Here is a 19,280-nt window from a genome sequence, read left to right as displayed (position 1 = left end):
CTGGCTTCCTTATGGCTTGCTAAGCTGCGTCAAGTGTCGACGAGCCGCCAAGGCTAGGGCTGCTGGGGCTTCCAGACTCGGAGCGCCCAGTAAAACAAATGTTTATGTTTATGCACTTAAATCCTGGGTTGGTTCTGACAGTTTTTCCTGTGTTCCTTTGAAGTTTCCTTGGTTAAACCTATTATATTCGTAAACCCGATCGATAATGCTCTCCTGCTTTACCCGAACTCATTGAGATTTCATTCTTCTCTCTGTTTTAGGTAAGTGCACAAGGCTTCATCCTTACAACAGAACACGTGATCCACGTGGCGGTAAGCAGATGACAAAACACTATTTAACCATTCATCCAATGCAATCCATACCAGAAGGTATCCTCATCAGACCCCTCCTCCATGCATACTCCTACTCGTATGTTACACTTACCATTTTACACCCCTTCCCCATGGAGCCAAAAGCCCTTTTGCAATATGCAAATGAACGAGTATCCCAGGCCTCAGAAAAATATTAAGTATCAGCATATTGTCAGGCAACAATGAATAACAATAAGAGTAAACATACTTTCACATGTAATATATGTCGAAGGCCAGTCTTTTGCATAGTGTAATAAAACCTTTAGGTGCACCCGAAAACCCGAAAATGCAATAAATAATTTCTAAAAATGTTGCTTGGAAACTTCACACTTTGGCAGTCCTGTGGCACGATTATGAGACGTTGCATTTTAGCCACATCAAATGTACACAGCCTTAGGCCTAAGCTTTTTCCCCTATGGTTTTTGCTTCTGTTTTGTCGGCACTCAATCAAAAATCACATTTCCGTGTCGGCTGTTTTGGCAAAAGCAAAAAAGAAAAATGCAAATAGCACTCGCTCCAACCACACGGCCACACAGATGAAGCAAATGTAATTAAAATTCGATATACTTGTTTTTGCAAAACTGCCCACAGGGAGAATCAGTATTGGAGCGGAGTTGGGTTTAGGCCAGTGCAGCATCAACCCTCTGCCGTGCAGCGGGGCAGGGATAGGGTGGAGCAATTCCATACATTATCATCGTCAGCATCATCATCATCGTCATAGCAGTCGCCTTCGTCAGCTTCGTTGCAGGCTGCAAAATTTGGCAAAAATTTTAGCTTCAATTTAAATTTTTGGTCAGATTTGCACGTACTCGACTCTGCTTCGTGTGTGTGTGTTTGTAATTACATATACACACACCACACGCACACTCAACGCACACATACAGCAACACAACCACACAATTCATGCAAATTGATGTTGCTTTTAGCATACACAGGGGGAAAACGGTGGAGAAGCCAGGAGCAGCCAGAAATGGCAACAGGAGGGAGCGTTGAAAAATATTCGGTAGTGTCCGTCCTACTTTACTCCGCTCTCGGGCCCAAAACAATGAAGATTTATAATGCCCTTCTGGCCTCTGCTCCACTCCTCTTCACTCCACTCCACTCTGCTCCACTTCTTCCCTTTGGCCACGGGGCCAAAAGCACTGTATGCCATAATAGCCATATATTAGGGTTCAACAGCGATTTGGCTGCAGCCAACAAACATTGAAGCTCTCGGCCACCGAGGAAGAAAAACACTGAACAAAAAATATCTGCTTGGATAGACGAGGCGATAGATACCCTTTTAGAACGAGATGCAAACAAGCAACCAGAAATTTGGACTGAAGATCTCTGAAAATATCCTACATTTAGACATAAAATGGGTATGCACGTCTACATTAATGTCCTCTTTGTGGTGCAAATATGTTTCATGAACCGAAATACCCTCTTCACAGGTCAAACACATGAAAAGAGAGAGGGAACTTGAGGTTTTTGATCGCTAGTAATTGGAAGAAGCTTTGACCTGAACTGAATCAATCTAGTAGAGATCCGACCTCATTGAAGTGCGGTTCATAAAACACTCTTGAGATACATGCATAGATTCCGTGACGGACGCTCCTGATGCTGTCTATGGCATTGTATAAGTTATGCCAATCACATAACAAATATATGTTTTTGCTCTTCTCAAATTAAATAAGAGCAGCATAGCATCGCTACCAAACACCACCTCCACAGCCACCAACAGCAACAGCAACACCAACAACAACTGCGAATTGCACACTCGAGCGCAGAGCGTAACAAAATTCAATATCGCTTTTAATTGCATGTTGCCCCGGCAACGGCAACAGCAACAGCAGCAACATGCGACAGACATTGTAATCCCCTTGCAAACTGAACTGTAGAGCGGAGAGGTTGGGTGGGATGAAGGCCACTTATATAAGCCCGAATGCCTGGGACGAACCTGTAATTTAGCAAAATGTTATGTAAACTTTAAATCGAGTTATGCATTTTAATTGGTTGTTGTACAATTTCGCAAGCGGCACGTTTTGTTTGCCACATCACAGAACACACGGCCAGCTTGCAGCACACGGCTCAGAGCACAGGGCACACAGAGCCCTGAGCCCAGAGAGCAGCCATTATGCTAACATACAATATACATACATACATAAATACACATGTACACAAACAATTGAACTGCTTCACAGATTTTTGCGTAAAACAATTGAAATCTTGTTCAATTAAAATAATTCTCAATATGATTTAAAAGCATTCTTACTGTTTCTTTCTTGAAAGTTTTCCATTGTACTTGCCGCTGTGGTGGCTTCTTCTTGCTTTACTATGGAAAAACTACCCAAAAAAAAAGCACTCGCTCACCTGTTTCTCATTTCTGGCTAATTAAATAAATTTCGAGACACACAAAGCCCCCAGGGAGTGCAGCGGGCGCATTTGTCTCGTCAAAGGCAGCGGCGGCTTCAAGTTAATCTACCTCGTGGCTTAATTGCTGCCACTGCCACTGCGATGCCACTGAAAATTGCACCCAAAAGGCCAACAGCAACAGAGCAGTTGCTTCCCCTTCTCCAGTTCCTTCCTCCATCTGCTGGTCTTGTCTAGGACGCTAACTCATTTTAATGATGCTTCTACCTGGGGCGCCTTAAGTGCAGTGCCATTGGAAGTGGCTTGGCTGGTGTCGTCTTCCGCCGGTTTGGTCTCAGTCTCAGTCTCGGCGCAATTATGGCCAACTTGGCTGTGCTTACATGTGGCCAAATTGTTGTGGTCGTTGCTAGCTCCATCGCCGACTCGGGCGCATTAAAAATGAATAATGTGCGCGACTTGGGCGCACAATTTATGCACTCGCTGTCCGACCGCATCCAGATGCTTACCGGAGCCTGAGCTGGAGCCCGAGCCCAAGTCTGGCCTTTTTCAATCATATATAAATCCATGCAATCAAATTCCGTTGGGCAATACAATTAGCTTCGTCTTGGTTCCCTCTACTCTTCGGGTGAAATAAATTTGTTGCATGCTTTTGGGCGCGCAGTTTATTAGGCTTAACCCACCTGTCCAGGTCGAGATACGGCACGGGTCCATGTCCTGGTCCCTGGTACCTGGTCCCTTGTCCCTCATGCCTGGTTCTTGCTTATGCTTTGATGTTCCAGCTAAGCCCGGGTAAATTGATTTTCCTTTGCCGGCCATGGACCACGGTGTTGTCTTTATTTTTATTCCACAGACCCCACGGAGTCAGCAATAAAGTTCAAATGAAGCGAGTCGCTATTAAGTTATGCGGCTTTAGCTCTTTAGCTCCCCCGCTACTTTGTTCGGTGTGTTCCTTCGGTGAATAAGTGGTCGCATAAATCGTCAAGGAATACTGCATGAAATGCTGTGGAATAAGCTGAAACAATGCCAGGCCATTGCTAGGTAAGCCTCTCACTGGAAGGCCGTAACAGTTACCTAGATGGAGCTACCACCTATCAGAGTCCTACAGCTGCTGGATGAGATTAAAGTTTAATTCCCGAACGTCTTTCCCTCTGCTGCATTCCGCTGGCCCACACTACCCCGGAAAACCTCAGCGCCCCAAACTGTACTGTGGTTTTAGTTGCATTTGACTTTGCGGTTTGACGTTGTTGCGTTCTCCCAGTGTTTTGTTGTTTTTATGTATTTGTTACTCCTACTCTCTGGCCCGGACCGTGCCCCACTCCTTGTGTGCAACACACGCAACAGCTTTTTGTTCACACTTTCGCCGGGCAAAAACAATTTTCCTCCCAAATCAGACTAGGAGAAGGAGCCGAAGGCAGACAGCGGTGGGCAGAGCGCGTAGTGACTGCTGCCTGCCCCGCATGCATTGCGGTTTCTGTTGCATAATTATTATGTTGCGGTTGCCAACCCTACACCCCTGCACCCGAACTTGCCACCAGCCTCGTGTTGCTGTTGTTTCAAAAGCATTTACCTTGTTTGTGGTTCGCTGAGCGCTGGCAGCAGTTTTTCAGCGGCCTCTTTCTGGGCTGCCTCTAAATTACTTTTGTCTGGCCGGGGCTGGGTATAGGAGTACGTTGGCAGGCTGGTCGAGGCCTTTAAATCTTTGACGTTGCTCTTTTTTCGATATATGTGTATTCATAATAGTAAATGTTTCTGCTCAGCACCTTTCTCAACTTTAACGACTTTTAAAGTGGTATTTGTGGGTAATTCTCATTAGCTGATTTGATTTGAAACTTATTGGAACTGCACTAAACGAAAATTATCATCTGTTTACCAATTCCATGCTATCCAAAAAATTGCTTTTCTTTAATATTTAAGCTTGTTAGTCAAATTCCACTGATGTTAGAGTCGCTTTGACATGGGTTGGGTTGTTATGCGGAGAATCTGTCCCACTGAAGGGTTCAAAAAGGACACAAAACTAAACAACAGAAGTGCGACTGAAAGTGGAAGGAAGGAGAACTACAAAAGGAAGAAGTTCTACCAGGAACTTTAGAGGGAGGGGAAGCAGCAGCAGCAGCATACTTTTTCGGCTATGCTCAACAAATGTTACACAAGGCAGCAGTAAGAGATGGGACACAGAGGAAGCAGAGCGACAGAGAAGGGTGAACAGTGACTATTTGGCTTGTCCTGGTCGGGCTTCTTCTTCATCTGTTGGTGTCATTTGTTAAAGAGGCTTGTCAACATGCCTTATAACAAGCTGGCTCGGACTTCAGAGTCAGACTCAGATCCCCAGCCAGACCCCCACAGTAGACTCTAAAGTGGAAGAAGGCAAGTCGAAGAACTTTTGGAGAAAAGAAGCCAGAGACAGGGACAGAGGACAGGGGACTGGGATAGTGCCAAAAGCAATAATATTCCAGCTTTTGTTATAGGTTTGGCTCTCGCTTTCGTAGCTAGATCGTAGCCGGTGTTGGTGTTTGTTCGTATTTTGTAGCATACTTTTGTGCATTATTTGCACAGCTCTTGTACGGAACTGGAGAAGAAGGCGACGCGTCGCCTGGCTCTGGGTTTGGCTTTTCAATTTGCCAGAGACATTTGTCTCTGTGTGTGTTTGTTTGTGTGTGTACACAAAATATTATTTTCTTAATTGGTGTTTATTGTGTGTCAGACGCACATACACTCACACACTCGCAAACACAGCCGAGTAGAGGCGGTGAGAGGGCTGTTATAATTTTAGGCCAGCACTCGAGAGTGCCATAAAAATGTCAGCAATGTGGCCCTGGTCCTGGATCTGCCGCTGGACTTGGATCTGGCCTCATCTATTAAATGGTTAGAGATAGAAACACACACAATTTCTGCCTTGTTGAAATGTAATTTCCAGTTTGCCTTTTTCGTTTGTGTGTCCATGCCCTGTGGCGCTCCAGAACTCGTACGTCCTGAGTGAATCAGGCAAATTTCCTAGTCAGTCAGGAGAACAAAAAGTCTCGTCTGCGACTGTATCTCTCGTCCAGTGGCAAATTGCTTATGAAATTGCAATTTGAGCCCGCTCAGGACACTGATTTTTATTTAATTTGACTTGCCGATGCCTTAGACAACAGAGCTTTAGAGTCAGTGGAAAATATATCACATTACACGTACAGGGAAAACATGACCAAAGGGATTCGGGCAAGAACAGAGCTCCAAATATTTTGCATACGACTTTCTAGGGAGCCATGTGAAGTGACTCTGAGCCGAATTGCTATTTACTGAAGTTGCAAATCCTCAAAATGCTTTAGGCCTCTGTCCACCCAAAGTTTCGTTGTTTATCAACTGGCAAAAGGTAGTTGAAAGTTTCTTTCTTTTTCCCTATCTCGCCTCCACCTCTTTCTGACCAAAATCAAGAATAATGCTCCCACTGGGCCTGTCGGCTGTTTGTACGCTGCACGCGAGAGAAAGAGACAGACTGTTGGCTGGGGGATGCTGAATGGACATAGACCCCCTGTACTCTGTGTGATTTGTATGCAAAGTGCTGTGGCTCATGCCTGGAATAGTTCAATTTCAGGCGGCTGCTGGGTCACAGTTTTGTTTGTGTTTGTGTATTGGCAGCTCGTACTCGTCCTCGTACTCATACACGTACTCGTAGTTGGCCATATGGATAAGTTCTGCCTGCGATAAACTTGATTAGAAATGCTGGTCAAAGTTTTGTGGACACATATGTCTGTGCTCTGTGTCTCTCTATTGGAGTGACATAAAACGACATTAGTTACCTGTCCGGGACATCATATGTTGCATGCGGATGAGTTTATTTGATTTCTTTTGGCATGAGACGCATTCAACTGCGAGTGCAATGCCACAAATGCAATTTTCAGTCAGTGCATCCATCCACAGATGAGTGGAGTGGCGAGACGAGCAGCCATCCTAGCATCCTTCATCATGCATCAAACAAATTCGATAGCCTTGCCGGGGCATAATAAGCGTAAACGATGACTAACAAGATTCATGCTACGCTGTTGCGCCCAAGAGGCAAACATGCAATGGCCATCAACGTGGTCCAATCGGGTGAGCAACTCATCCTCACTCTCGCTCCTTCACTCGGTCGCCGGTCGTCGGTCGTCGGTCCTCTCTCCGACAAATGACTGTGACGCGACCGGTGGACAACGAATGTCGCGCACTTAATGCAACTTTGTTGCTGATGCCTGTTCAGCCATCCCTGCCTCCGCCCCTTGTCAACATCGGAGGAAGCAGCAGCAGCAACAACAGTAGTAGCAGCGATTGAAAAATCCCACTAGGGCGTTTTTAATTGGATTTTAAAATACTTGTCCCATGCAGCAACAGCAGCAGCAGAAGGAGCAATGGCAGGCAACATCAGGCATCACAGGCAAAGGCAGAGGAAGAGGCGGAGGTCCTGGGCAGGGCATAACATGAGCCTGCCGCTGCCGTTGCTACTGCTGCTTCCACAATCCTTCCAGCCGACAAGGCCAACATATCGACCCAAACCCACGTTAACAGTTTTGGGAAGGTGGTGAGGGTCCTCAACACGCTCGTTATCCTTGTTTCCCGCTGCCGCTGCTGCTCCTGGTCCTGGTGCGGCTTCTCCCCCTGATCGTCCTGCTGCTGCTGCTCTGCACAATTTGGTTACTTGTTTGACCAGCGGCGATTTTTCATGCCAAGGCATTTTGGGGTATTTTTTTGTGTCCATGGGGAGAATTGGGGTTTCCCATACATTAATGGCATTGCAAATTTGTATTGCAAATGTGCAAGTTGTGGCCAGGCATGAATACTCCTCTCCAGAGCCCCTCCCCCCAGCATCCAGGCCACCATTCCTCCCTCCCCAGTCCCATAAATACCATAATCGCATGTGTTTGCATGAAATCTCGTGCAACTCAATTGTCGTACCATACTTTCTATGGTAGACAGAGATTGACCCATAAAGGCCAAATGTCGCCCGATAACCAGTTGGAAACTACACAGCACAACCCATTATTATTTGTATTTTCCTTAATGCTGTAAATACAAATTAACTTAAGCTTGAGGACGCTCTGGGAGAGCTCTAAAAACAAACAACACAACTTTTTACTCGACTATAATTCTAATGACAGCTCAACTTTGGCATTATCATTAGCATATTTGATTAAAAAGTGTCATTAGGCTCAGCTCTTCTGCTTCTCTCTTCAGTCTTAGCCGCTGCCTGCTGCACTTCTCTGCACTTTTCACGCTTCTCCGGAAGTTGCGAAAACCGGAACAAGACGCTAAAAACTTGTCGCACTCACTAACATTTTAATTTCAACTAGTTGCCGAGACTCAGGGACTCAAAGAGAGGGATAGAGGGGGCGATCTACCCCATCTCTCTGGCAGTTAAGTAATTAAAGCGTTGCACTTTGTTAGCACTTTAAGAAAGACCGTTGTCCTGCCACCTGTCCTGCTCCGCTAATTCTCCGGAGTGTTCGCCGCTGCCGCTGCCGCTGCCGCTGGCTTGGCTTGATTTGTATGCAAATTGAATTTGACTTCTTCTGCGAGCACTCGTTGGTACATCAAAGCAAAAGTCGAGCTAACTGAACTGATGAGCTCCGACTTCCTTCCGTCTGAGTCACCTCTTTGCCTGGCTAATTTCCTTTTAATTAATATAATGACTCCAAGTTCGACTCACAAATTATCCCTGACGACAGTTACATCGTCGCCTGAAAAAGGAAAATAGTCAAATGGAACCATTCAAGTCCAAGACCTCAGCCTTGTAGTCAAACTTCAGTCAAAGATACACAAATTAGCTGGATGGCCAGTCATCTTGAGTGTTTGTCCAAAACGCTAATGAATATGGTAGTACGAGGGTTTGACTTGAGCCAGTGGAACTTTTCAATAAATACGAAATGAGATAAAGAACTTACGCCTGCCCTGATGTAACAAAGGAATCATTTATAAAGCAGATCCCATTTAGAGCCTTCATATAGGTGGGACTGCTACAAGCCTCCACAATGTTGTGTCAGAAAAGTTATGCCAAGAAAAATATATTTCACAGAAACATAAAGAAGTCTCCCTTAAAAAAATATTGGACAAACCAAAAGAAAAACAAAAAAAGGACAGAAAAACAAGAAAAAATAAACTTTGATTTAAGTTTACAAAAATGCTTAGCAATTTTGTTGCTTTTTTAGCTTTTTGTTGTGTGTTATTTTCTGTTGTTTTTCCATTTTGTTGTTCGCTCTCGGTTTTTTTCGGCTCTGTTTTGCAGCTGTGTGTGGATTAACAGGCAACAAAATATTTTATTTTTTATTGTTTAGCAACGCTGATTTGCACTCTTGTGTCCCAGCCCATGTCCCCTGTCCGCCTACGCGCCTTTCCGTTGTTTGGGACAGAGAAATTCTGGATTTTGTTGTCACTTCAACACAAAAAACATAAAATACACAAGAGTCGACGAGAGTCGAGTCGAATCCGCAGACGAGACGGGGGCCGAACCAAAATCCACTTGAATTTTTTACACTTTATTTTTTGTACATTTTCTGGGAGAGGAATACCAAAACAAAAAACAAAAAACGAATACGAAAAGGGGATTCGCTTCCAGCTCTTCGCGCTGTTTGCACGCGAAATTTGTGCTTGTCTGCCTTTCGGCTTGTCAGCTCGCATGTTGCATGGTTTTAGGCGGGATTTGTTCTGTTTTTCTGCCTCCACCTCTGCCTCCCTTCTGGAATAGCGTCAACTACAAAGGCAACAGATACAACCAACAGGGAAACCAGAACAAGCAGCGCAGGAGCAAAAGCTAGAGCGCAGGCCGCAATTTGGACACCCACCCATTCCGAACCCTCGCCGGGCCTGTGTCAAGGGTTTGGGAATTAGACATTTTGGAGGGTTTTCAAACGGGTAGCCATGGTCCCATCCCAGCTTCTGGGGTGGGTGCTGGAGGGTCTTAATTTTCAGCATTGTTGATGTTGTTGCATAAAAAACAGGAAAAAACAAACGAAGAGCAAAGGTTAAGCTCGTAGAGTGAGCGGCAAAAGCCCTAATTAATTCCTCGGCTTGGGGGTTGTGGAAAACAGAAGATAAATAATCCAGACTTCCTAGAGAAACTGTGCAGAATATAGTACTAATATTAAAAAGCCCAACTATCCAGGTAGAGTGCACCTGCCACTGGTGAAACTCTTATTTTGTTCTCCATTTACAAATGTAAAACAATATTTGAACCATTCCGCTTTTGCCGCATTTTAAAATCGCTTTCAAGCACCAGCTTACATGTGGCATAACCCGCACTTACTACGCCCTGTACCATGCTGTGCCCGCCCCGCCCGGAAAGTCCTTACTTTTTGTGGTTATTACTGTATATTAAATTAGCATAAATGATTTTTAATAATTATGCCATTGAAGCCGGGCCCTAAAGACTCAGCCTTGGCGCCAGCCCCAGCCCTCTCCAACCAGCAGCTGGCACCCAAATTACAATATAATGAGCGGCGCAAGTGCAGCGTATATTTTTTTTGTATATTTTTCGGTTTGAATTTTACATTCCCTCCATGCCAGTAGAGCGCAGGCCGACTATTATTTTTATACAATGGACGATGATGGGAGCACCATGAGGCCACCCTATGTCCATGTTGATTTTCATGCAAGAGTGCACGGAGCGATTCTTGCAAAAATGTTTTTTAATTGCACTTAAAATTTTATTTAAATGCCACACACACACGCATGCCGCCGAAACCGTCGCGGCTGTACGAGTATCTGATGCTGCATCAGCTTACGGCTCTCATACCCAGTCCCCCACTCAATGCCACTCAATTGGTCTTTATGGAATTTTTACTGATTTTAAAATTCAATATTAAATATTGAATATTGTGAAAATTTCCCCGTTTATTTTCGCATAGGACGTCGAATTGAGTTTACCTGACACAGTTAGTTACACGATTACGATTGATTTTCATCCATTTCCGAGTGTTATGTCTCACCACCTCTTGTATGTCTCATTTACAGGCTGCGCTTTTGTCAAATTCGGCACGCAACAGGAGGCTCAGTCAGCAATAGCCAATCTACACGGAAGTCAAACTATGCCGGTAAGTGCACCAATTCTATCCCATATTCGCGTGTGTTTATTGTATCTGAACGCCTGCCCAGACAGGCTGTGACTTCCCACGCCGCTTGGGCGTGAAATTATAACATTTTTATTTTGAGTTCACCTTCTGTCCAGGGCCCTCCTTGGCTATGCTTTCTAGAGCACATGATGGCACTTGTGTGCGAATAATACGAAAATAATGAAATTTCAAACCTGAAGTACGCGTACTCAGGTTGTTGTTCGAAAGTACTTAGCAAACTTCATTTAAGCTACAAGTGCCCGCCCCGCCCCGCCCCATTCCAGCCCGCTCCGCCCATCTCAAACTTTCACTTCACGTTTTATAAATAAAATTAGAATTAAATTAAATGCCGAGCAGCAAAATGTATTATTATTTTTCCTTTTGCGCCGCACTTCAATGGGAAATCAAGAAGCTCGTTCTACTCTAAATTTCTAAAATAAAAAAATACAAACGTAAAAAGCAAAAAGTGAGGAAAAAAATAAATCAAAATAGCTTTTGGCCTGAGAGAAAAGCGGCAGGCAGAAGAACTACCAAGGTTTGCCGCCAAGCGACTTCATTATGCTCGAATTTTGTAAGGAATCACCATATATAGTCGAGGCTGATGCTGATGCTGAGTCTGAGGCTGTGGCTGTGGCCAGCAGTGCGGCTGAATCCATGGCTACAGAGTAAAGAGCCGTTAGCTCTATGACAACGTAGCCCGGGAATTATTTCGTCTTTTTTCTCGCTTTACTTCTTGCGAAAAATAAATGAAATTTGCATGACACTTGAGTTATTTTGCACGTAAATTGCTTCTTTTGACAAACAAACAAGCAAATACACAAACCAGCTGCCGGAGAAGCAGAGGGAGGGGGGAGGAACTGGCAGGGGCTGGCGCCATTGTTGTATTTTCGGTGTTTACAGGCAGCAGAGGCATCAGCAGCATCCATCCAGTGCAATCCCAAGTCTCCTCGGAACCATCCTTTTACCACTCGCTTTCTATCGCTCCTCTTTCAGCAAACGAATTTTACATTTGGGTTTTTGTATGTGTTTGCGGGGTTGTTGCCGTCTCTTCTTGTCGCTCCATCCGTCTTTCTATCACTCTCGTTTGCTGGGATTCTCAAGTCGACAACTCGTTGCCGCATTTAAATTCAAATTCAAATATTGTTGATGAAATTTGTTGCTTAATTTGCAATTTAGATGCGTTTTAAACAAACGCCGCGCTGCTGCTGCCTGAGAAATCATGTGTTTACTTAGGCGGAAGTTGATGATGATGATGATGGCGACAGGATGGGGCAGGAATTGTGGCAGTAACTGTGGCACCAACTGTGGAAGCAACTGTGGCAGGATGGAGGACAACTCCCAGCCGCGTAATTACAGCTGTTTGTGTGTGCGTGAATTTAGGGACTCTCAATTCGATGCCAGTTGCCGTCGGGCCACAGTTACACTTTTTCTGAGTCGGAACCGCCGAAAACTTCAAAAATATAGCCGCAAGCGAAGCGCCAGATCCGTAGCTACAGTCACAGCCACAAACAAACAAAACGAGACCCAATTCCACTTGGGAGGCAAGCGCAAACAGTTGAGGTTTAAGTCAATTTCAATTTCAAGGGGATGCCGCCGTCACATTTTATAGCTGATTGCAGTCGATATCAAAGCGTATCCTGGGGTCCTCTCAATGCCTCCCAATGATCGAAAAGGGTTCTTCATCTTAGATGAAATCTGTGTAAGTTGCCCTGCCCTCCTAAAGATTTACATAATTATTTCCCTGTAATACGGCGGAGCTGCGTCTTCGCTTCAGGCCTACATCCAACTGCACTTAAACTCAAATTATGCTGGCCTGGGGCTGGAGGCACCATTTTCCGGGGGCGATACACGTTTCGAATGTCTGACCTGGACCGACCCGTGACCCGTGACCCAAGAACCAGGACCTCGAAACACCCCATGACCGACCGGCCTCGTCTCTGGCCAGCAGCATGCACATGAAGGACTTACAAACGACAGCTGCAATTTTTCACCTGGCCAGTTTTTAAGATGAGCAGCATTCCGGACCCCTAAACGAAGACTATGGCAAATTGCTGCCTTGGAAAAAATCCGTGTGCAAAGGCATAGTAAGAGCAGTAAAAAACGAGGCAAAGCAAGTTGTATACATTTTTTCTACTTGCTTTTTTTTAATTTAAGAGCGCGTAATTTGTGTATACCTGCCTGAGCATTAAGCATTTTAATGTCAGTGTGGCACCCGGACCTCTCCACCTCCCCTTCCAGAAACTTGGCTGTAATTGCAATTTGGCATTACGACTGCTGCTAGGTCTGGGTTCTTGGATCCCGGTCTCAGGTCTCTCTCGTGCAGTGGAGTGTGAGTGGGTGAGTGCACCCTTGGCTGGGAGTGAGGTAATTAGCGCTAAAACGACGCCAGCTGCTGTGTTATATAAAAATTTTAGCTGCCACACTTTTTCCCGCACCACGCATTACATTAATTATATAACCAAGTGCACAGGCAAGGAGATTAGTGGGGTGCAGCGGTACAGGGGGCACCGAATTGATTGCCTACCTGCAGGCGTCAAAGTTGCGCCAGACAGAACCGCAAGTTAATTTCAAGCTTAACAAAGTTCTCTCATTGGTGTGGTGTGGGAGTCTGTCCACTTTCCATGCCCCTCTCCTTTTCTCCCTCCAGCTGCCTGCCTTTCATGTTGATGTGCCACAGAATGCTTTTAAAAAAGAGATGCAGAAGAAGAGCATTTTTTGATTACGCCAAACCTTAAGCAGCTTATGAACGCCCCTCGTTCCGGGACTGGACGCTCATTAAAAAGGAATTTTCAGGGCGAGAACGAGTCCGCATGCAACACTGGGGCACCACCACCAGGTCCAGCAACCCAACTCATACCCCACACGTTCGCTCCGTTGTTAATCTCTTGGCACTCAACATGTTATAAGTCGCTTTTAGTGCGGTTTGCAAACGTTTTTCTAAATGTAAAACAAAACAAAAACACACAAAAAGAGAGATATGGAGAGAGAGAGAGAGAGTGAGTGTTGGCAAGGGGAAGGGGAGGTGGGAAAAGTTTACAGTTTACAGTTGTAAACAATAATTTCGTATTCACTCAACACCCACACAAGTGGACACACACCGAGGCATTTGCATAAGCCGCTGATGCGATTTTTTTACTGTCCGTCGAGTTTCTGTGGGCGCGGCTTAGAAGTGGGCACGGACCGGGCACTTGTTAATGAAAGCTCGCGCAAGCATTAAAGCTGCCGCTAGCTCTAAATGCTTTTGATTGACGAAGCGCAAAAGCCTCACTGCCAAAACATATACAAACACACAACAGAAAATACAACAGAAAATACAACAAAAAATGTAACTGAAAATAAAAATACCGCAACGCACCGCGGGAGGAAGGTGGGAAGTACCTGCACAACACATACATAAATATTTGAAATTTCATGCAGATCTCTGGACTGAAACGAGGCCAAACGGCAGTCCCGCACCTTTGGCTGCCTTCCACACTCTTCCGAATAAATTAGTCAATTAGCATTTCCATTTTTATTTGTTTTGTTTGGTTGCGAGAAAGAGTAAGTGGCAGAGGGTGGAAAGTAGCGAGATAAGAAGGGACCAGATACAAATAGTGGCCATTACGGTCGTAGGGGGAGAGACACACTTCATAAACATTTGTCACACCTTGCTCATTATGCTGTACACACACTCCCGCGCAAATGCAGGCGATGATAACATGTGTTTTCCGGCCAGGGAAGCACTTGTCACCCAACGTTATCGTTATTGTCATCAAAGACGCTTTTCCCAGCAGCAAACTCTGCTCAATGCGCATTTAAATTTCAAATTAATTTCTCGCCATGTGAGCACAAAACAAAGCAAAAAAAAAAATATCAAGAATTGAAAGAAATAAGAAATCTGCAAGCTGACAACATACCTATGGAGGGGAAATTCCCTGAATAAATACGAGTAAAGTCCGCGCTGTCCCAAAAAATGATATGCGAGGGAGCCGGAGGAGTACCTGGATCTGGGGACATCTCGCTTCCATCCCATCAAACCTGTTTTCACAGTCATTTCGCAGTGAGGGTCCCGTAAAATATGCAAAAGAAGAACCATTTTTGCGCGCAGTCCGTACTGCTTCTTTCTTTTCCTCTTACAGTTATGGGTATATTGTATTCAGTCAATTCTATGCAATAGTCAGATTCAGTCAGTTCTAGCAGACTGCAGCTTGAGCAAGCTGACAATTTATTCTACGTGTACATATATGTATAAATAATATTTTTTTCAGTTCACAGAAGATTAATGGGTATCTTTCGAGTCTCTACTTGGTGATTACTTCCCTCCACTGATTCTGATGCTGATGCTGGGGGTTCCCCATTTTATTTTCGCTGCTCATGGCTGAATTGACGCAACATATGCCAGTCGAATGCTGTGCGACTGCTGCTACGCCAACTTTTCCTCCTCCTCCGGCACTCGCTTCTTTTGTTTTCCTTCCCTCTGTTCGGTGTGTCTCGCATCAATTATGCTTTTATTTATACAACAATTTTCGTTCTGCTGGCCGTTCAATTTTCGTCAGCAGACGAGCAGAACGAGCTGAGCGAACGAGCGCCGCCTTAATGCGACTTGACAAAAATGGCGTCCAATATGGCGCAAATGTGGCTGTGGCTCTGTCTGATGTACGGAGTGCGGGCTGAAGCTGGCGTGTTGGGGGCTTCTTCTTAACGCTTGAGCGACGCCCACACACGCACACACCATCAAACGCATACATACTCACACACAGATCGCACCTTGGCGCGTCAAGATGACGACCAGGAGAACGTTCCCGGGTCTGTTCTGGGGTCTGGCTTTCTATTTTAATTCACACGCCATTGTTGCGCGGCGCCTAAAAGAAGAGACGAGGCGAAGTTGAATTTCTAATGTGCAGCAGCTGCGAACAATGGAAGTGTGGGGTGCGGAGGCGGGGCCTGTAAGGCAGGTGATTGTGGCATGGGGCAGCAACCTGATTGTGTTTCGGCTGCTTCTTCTTGTGTGTGTTGTGCGCTTGTACACGCGTATTGTGTTCTTCTTTCTAAAGCATACTTATGAGCGCGTTTAAGCAATTTTTAAATCGCAGTCGTGTAAGCCAGTACCAGTATGTGTGTCCTCCACCGAAGGAGGAGCAGTAGTATAGGGAAACACAAATCTTTATGAAAAGTTAGAGAGCTGGAAATCTTTTAAGTGGAAATTTAAGCAACCCTAATTGGGATATTTACAGCAAGAAAATACAAAGAAAATGGAGGGCCGTTTGAGCTATTGTCAGTTTTTGGCCTAGGGGCCATTCTTTTTTTTTTCAATTGGTATGTTTTTTTTAGTATATTGTTTAGTTTTAACTGCCTGTACTGGCATAGTGAACTTGTATGTATCTCTGTTCCTAAGCGTACAGCTTTCACAACTAATTTGCACGAATACAATAATGCGTGGGCGACATAAATCTTGAGGATGGCGCGGCAAAGCCAAGCTGTCTCTTCCACGACTAAATCATGTTTGATGTTTAGCATATTAGACACATGCTCAGGGCCCTCTTCCCGGTATTGATTTGCCAGCCAATCTGGTCTCCACTCACACCACTCAAGGACCACCCCCTCGCGCACCGCCTTCAGCTTTCAGGCACCATCAATTTCAATTTCGCTCCAGCAGAAAATCCAAACAACGGCTGGCACATCCAATTTCTGGCACTGCCTGCAGTCTACCTCTCTCCCCTCCGCCTTGATCTCGGCCTGGGCATCGGGGTTTTTCGGTAAACTAATTTTCTTGCTCAATATCTTGACAGTGAAATTGGCACGCGGCAATGTTGCCAATCAAACCCCCACGCACCGACAGACAGACGGAGAAGAAGACTGGGGCTGAAATGGAGGGAGCGACTTCTCCTCCCAAGAGTGCAGTAGACTTTTAGGTGCCGTTCCACCTGTTTAGCTATTGACATCACGTTCCGCCTTCGCGGCGGATTCTAGCCAAGTCCTGCCTGCTGGCTGAACGCCTCCTGGCTAAAACTTCCTGCAGAGTGGACATAAATATTTGGTTTTTAGTCGTCCGGAAATTGAAGCTGAAAGTCTTGCGAGTGAAACATCTACCAGTCGTTGACAGAGATAGAGAAGTACAGTGGAAAAATCTCTCACATTTCCTTGCCTTATAAAAGAATCACTGTTAATAGCTTTCTTTGGGGTTCTTCCGCTCATAAAACCAAGTCATGGCAGCTAAGAGCTCAAAACTTCCTGCTTTTTTGGGTCCGAACGCGGGTGCATCATTAAAAGTGGCATCGAGCCGCCGTGTTTTTGCGGCGTTAAAACTGTGTGCAACATAAAAAGCGATGCAGCGTGAGTTTCGCGACAGATTCACTCACTGCTGCTGGAGTCTTTCGCCTCTCGGGCAGCCTGTTGTAAACAATTTTAATAGACTTGCTTAAGGGCAAACATTTGCAGGTAGCCTCCCCTCGACTTGTCTGTGCTGCAGTCATTCAGCGAAACATTGTGAAGGGACCTGCAGCTGCTTCATCATCATCGTCATCATCATTATCATCCACATCCCTGATGTACCCCCATTGTCTTTTGCATTTATTTTTGCTGCAGCTACGTGCCGCTCTGCATTCGACGTCGTCCAATGCAGTGGCTACTTAATTTAATGCACGTCTGTTTGCATAAACCCAAACCTTATTGAATCGGGCGAAGCAGCAAACAGCAGGCGGCAGGCTGCAAGCAGCTTGCAACATGCAGCGGGGCATCATCAATGTATGGGCACGTTCGCCGACAATGCTCAGGGAGCCGGCGAATGATGAGCAAACTTCAATTCTCTGGCAGTCCTAGCTGCCAGTCTGGAGCATAAACTTTAATGAGCCGCACGAACTAGCCAGAAGAAATTGAATGCTGACGTGATTTTTGGCACACGGAAACTCTTGCATACTTGCGACGAACGAGTCGAGCAAGTTTCAGGAAATGACTTAGAAAAACCCACACCCGTTCCCGTTCCGTATCACAGTATCTGTATCTGGTTCAGTTCGCTTCTATCCTGTTTGGCTTTGTTTGTTGCATACCTTGAGGCGCTGTCAACCGCCTGGCTTTTGCATTCGCCTTTCATTTAAGCCGGAATGCGAATGAGAATGAGAGAACCCTTTCCCCGAGGCGAATGGGGCTGTTTTAGATTTCTATCACACATCGGGCGGTTGTATGGCTGTGGTGTGGCGTGGAGACGAAACCAAACACTTCAAGTCAAAAAGGAAACCGGGCCCAGCCTTCTTCCGCTTTACGTGCCAATGATGACAATTGGTTTTCTTTCCATTTCCCTTCCTGGCGCGGTCGCGGCTTCGATTTGCTATTTCTTTCGTTTCGTTTGGTTTCCTTTCCGTTGCTGTGTTTTTGTGTTGCACGTCGTCGTCAGTTTTTCGCCGCTTGTCTACAATTTCAATAAAATTTTATTAACGAATTCCGGCAAATGGTCGGTCGGCGGACGGATTCGGCGATGAAAAGGCAGGGCCGGGCCGGAGACCAGACTGTGGACATTTTTATACCTCCTCACGAATGCGAATCGATATTATTATTACAATAACAACAGCAGCAGTAGCAGCACCAGCAGTAGCAGCAGCAGCAGTAGCAGCAAAAGGATGGCGGGCAGGCAGGAAAGGAAGTGTGGCATGGGCAGGGGCAAGGCAACTGTGGCAATTGCCTGTCAGCATTGTACTTGTCGATTTTGCAGCTTACTTTGCTGGCATTGCATACTTTTAAGGCGCTTTGACAATTCTTTTTATCTGCGCCCAGGACCGAAGCCAAGGACTTACTTGGCTTGTTTGTTTGTCATTTACGCCACCACCCACTCCCTCCCCTTGCATGCTCCCCTGCCTGCCCCCTGCTGCTGAACCAAGTTGAAAGCCCGCAGTTCAATTCTCAATGGCGCAGCAGTTTTTCTTTCTTTCTAATGGCGACGTTTCCGCTCCGTGCCCGACGTCGCCGTCACAGAGTTTGTTTTCTTCTCCTGACTCTCTCTCACTCGTCTTCACTCTCACTCCTCCTCATTCTCGACGACGCTGCACCCAACCACCGTTTTTGCCGCCCAAAAGTTGACATCAATTTCTGTTCAATTTTATTATTTTCATCTTCATTTCAGCGCCAAATCTATAATTGTATTTATGTCAACTTTTTTTTAAATAGATGATGTGCTTAGGGCTGTCCCCTGGTATTCCCACGACTGTTCCTGGTCCTGCTTTTGCACTCTCTATAGACTTGTGAAGTGGGGGCGTGGCATTATAATAATGACTTTGCTTTTGTGATAACGACTTACGGAAATATTTGGGCATGTCATCAGCGTTCGGCAAGAAATTTGTCTTCAAACGATATTATTAATAGTCAGGAAAGGGGGATTAGAGGGCAGACTAGAGTCAGAGCGAACAGCGGACAGCACGAAGACAAGTATATTTATGTGGGCGCCAGAGAGAACGAGTATGCAAAACAGCAACTAGCCGGAATATTTATGGCGAAAGTTAAAAGTGCAATATAAATTAAATGTGTGTCTGAGGGGAAGAGACAAAGACGATGT

General features: G+C 45.5%; 1 protein-coding gene across 23 annotated transcripts in view; it reads left to right on the top strand.

Annotated features, from left to right (window-relative positions):
- The window catches only part of LOC117579758 (CUGBP Elav-like family member 4), a 259,483-nt gene that overhangs the window by 203,798 nt on the left and 36,405 nt on the right, over nucleotides 1-19,280 (top strand). For 16 of the 23 annotated variants that reach the window (XM_034265796.1, XM_034265790.1, XM_034265807.1 and 13 more), the window contains one exon: nucleotides 10,662-10,741. In XM_034265796.1, the coding sequence (XP_034121687.1) occupies nucleotides 10,662-10,741 (80 nt within the window). Of the gene's footprint in view, nucleotides 1-260; nucleotides 312-10,661; nucleotides 10,742-19,280 lie in introns of all 23 variants that reach the window. The other 7 variants (XM_034265806.1, XM_034265801.1, XM_034265802.1 and 4 more) reach the window with 1 other exon arrangement.

This window comes from Drosophila guanche, unplaced genomic scaffold (genome assembly GCF_900245975.1).
Source record: "Drosophila guanche unplaced genomic scaffold, DGUA_6, whole genome shotgun sequence".
Lineage (NCBI taxonomy): Eukaryota > Metazoa > Arthropoda > Insecta > Diptera > Drosophilidae > Drosophila > Drosophila guanche.
Note: the sequence above shows the minus strand (reverse complement) of the source record. Positions and strands in the feature narration are given on the sequence as shown.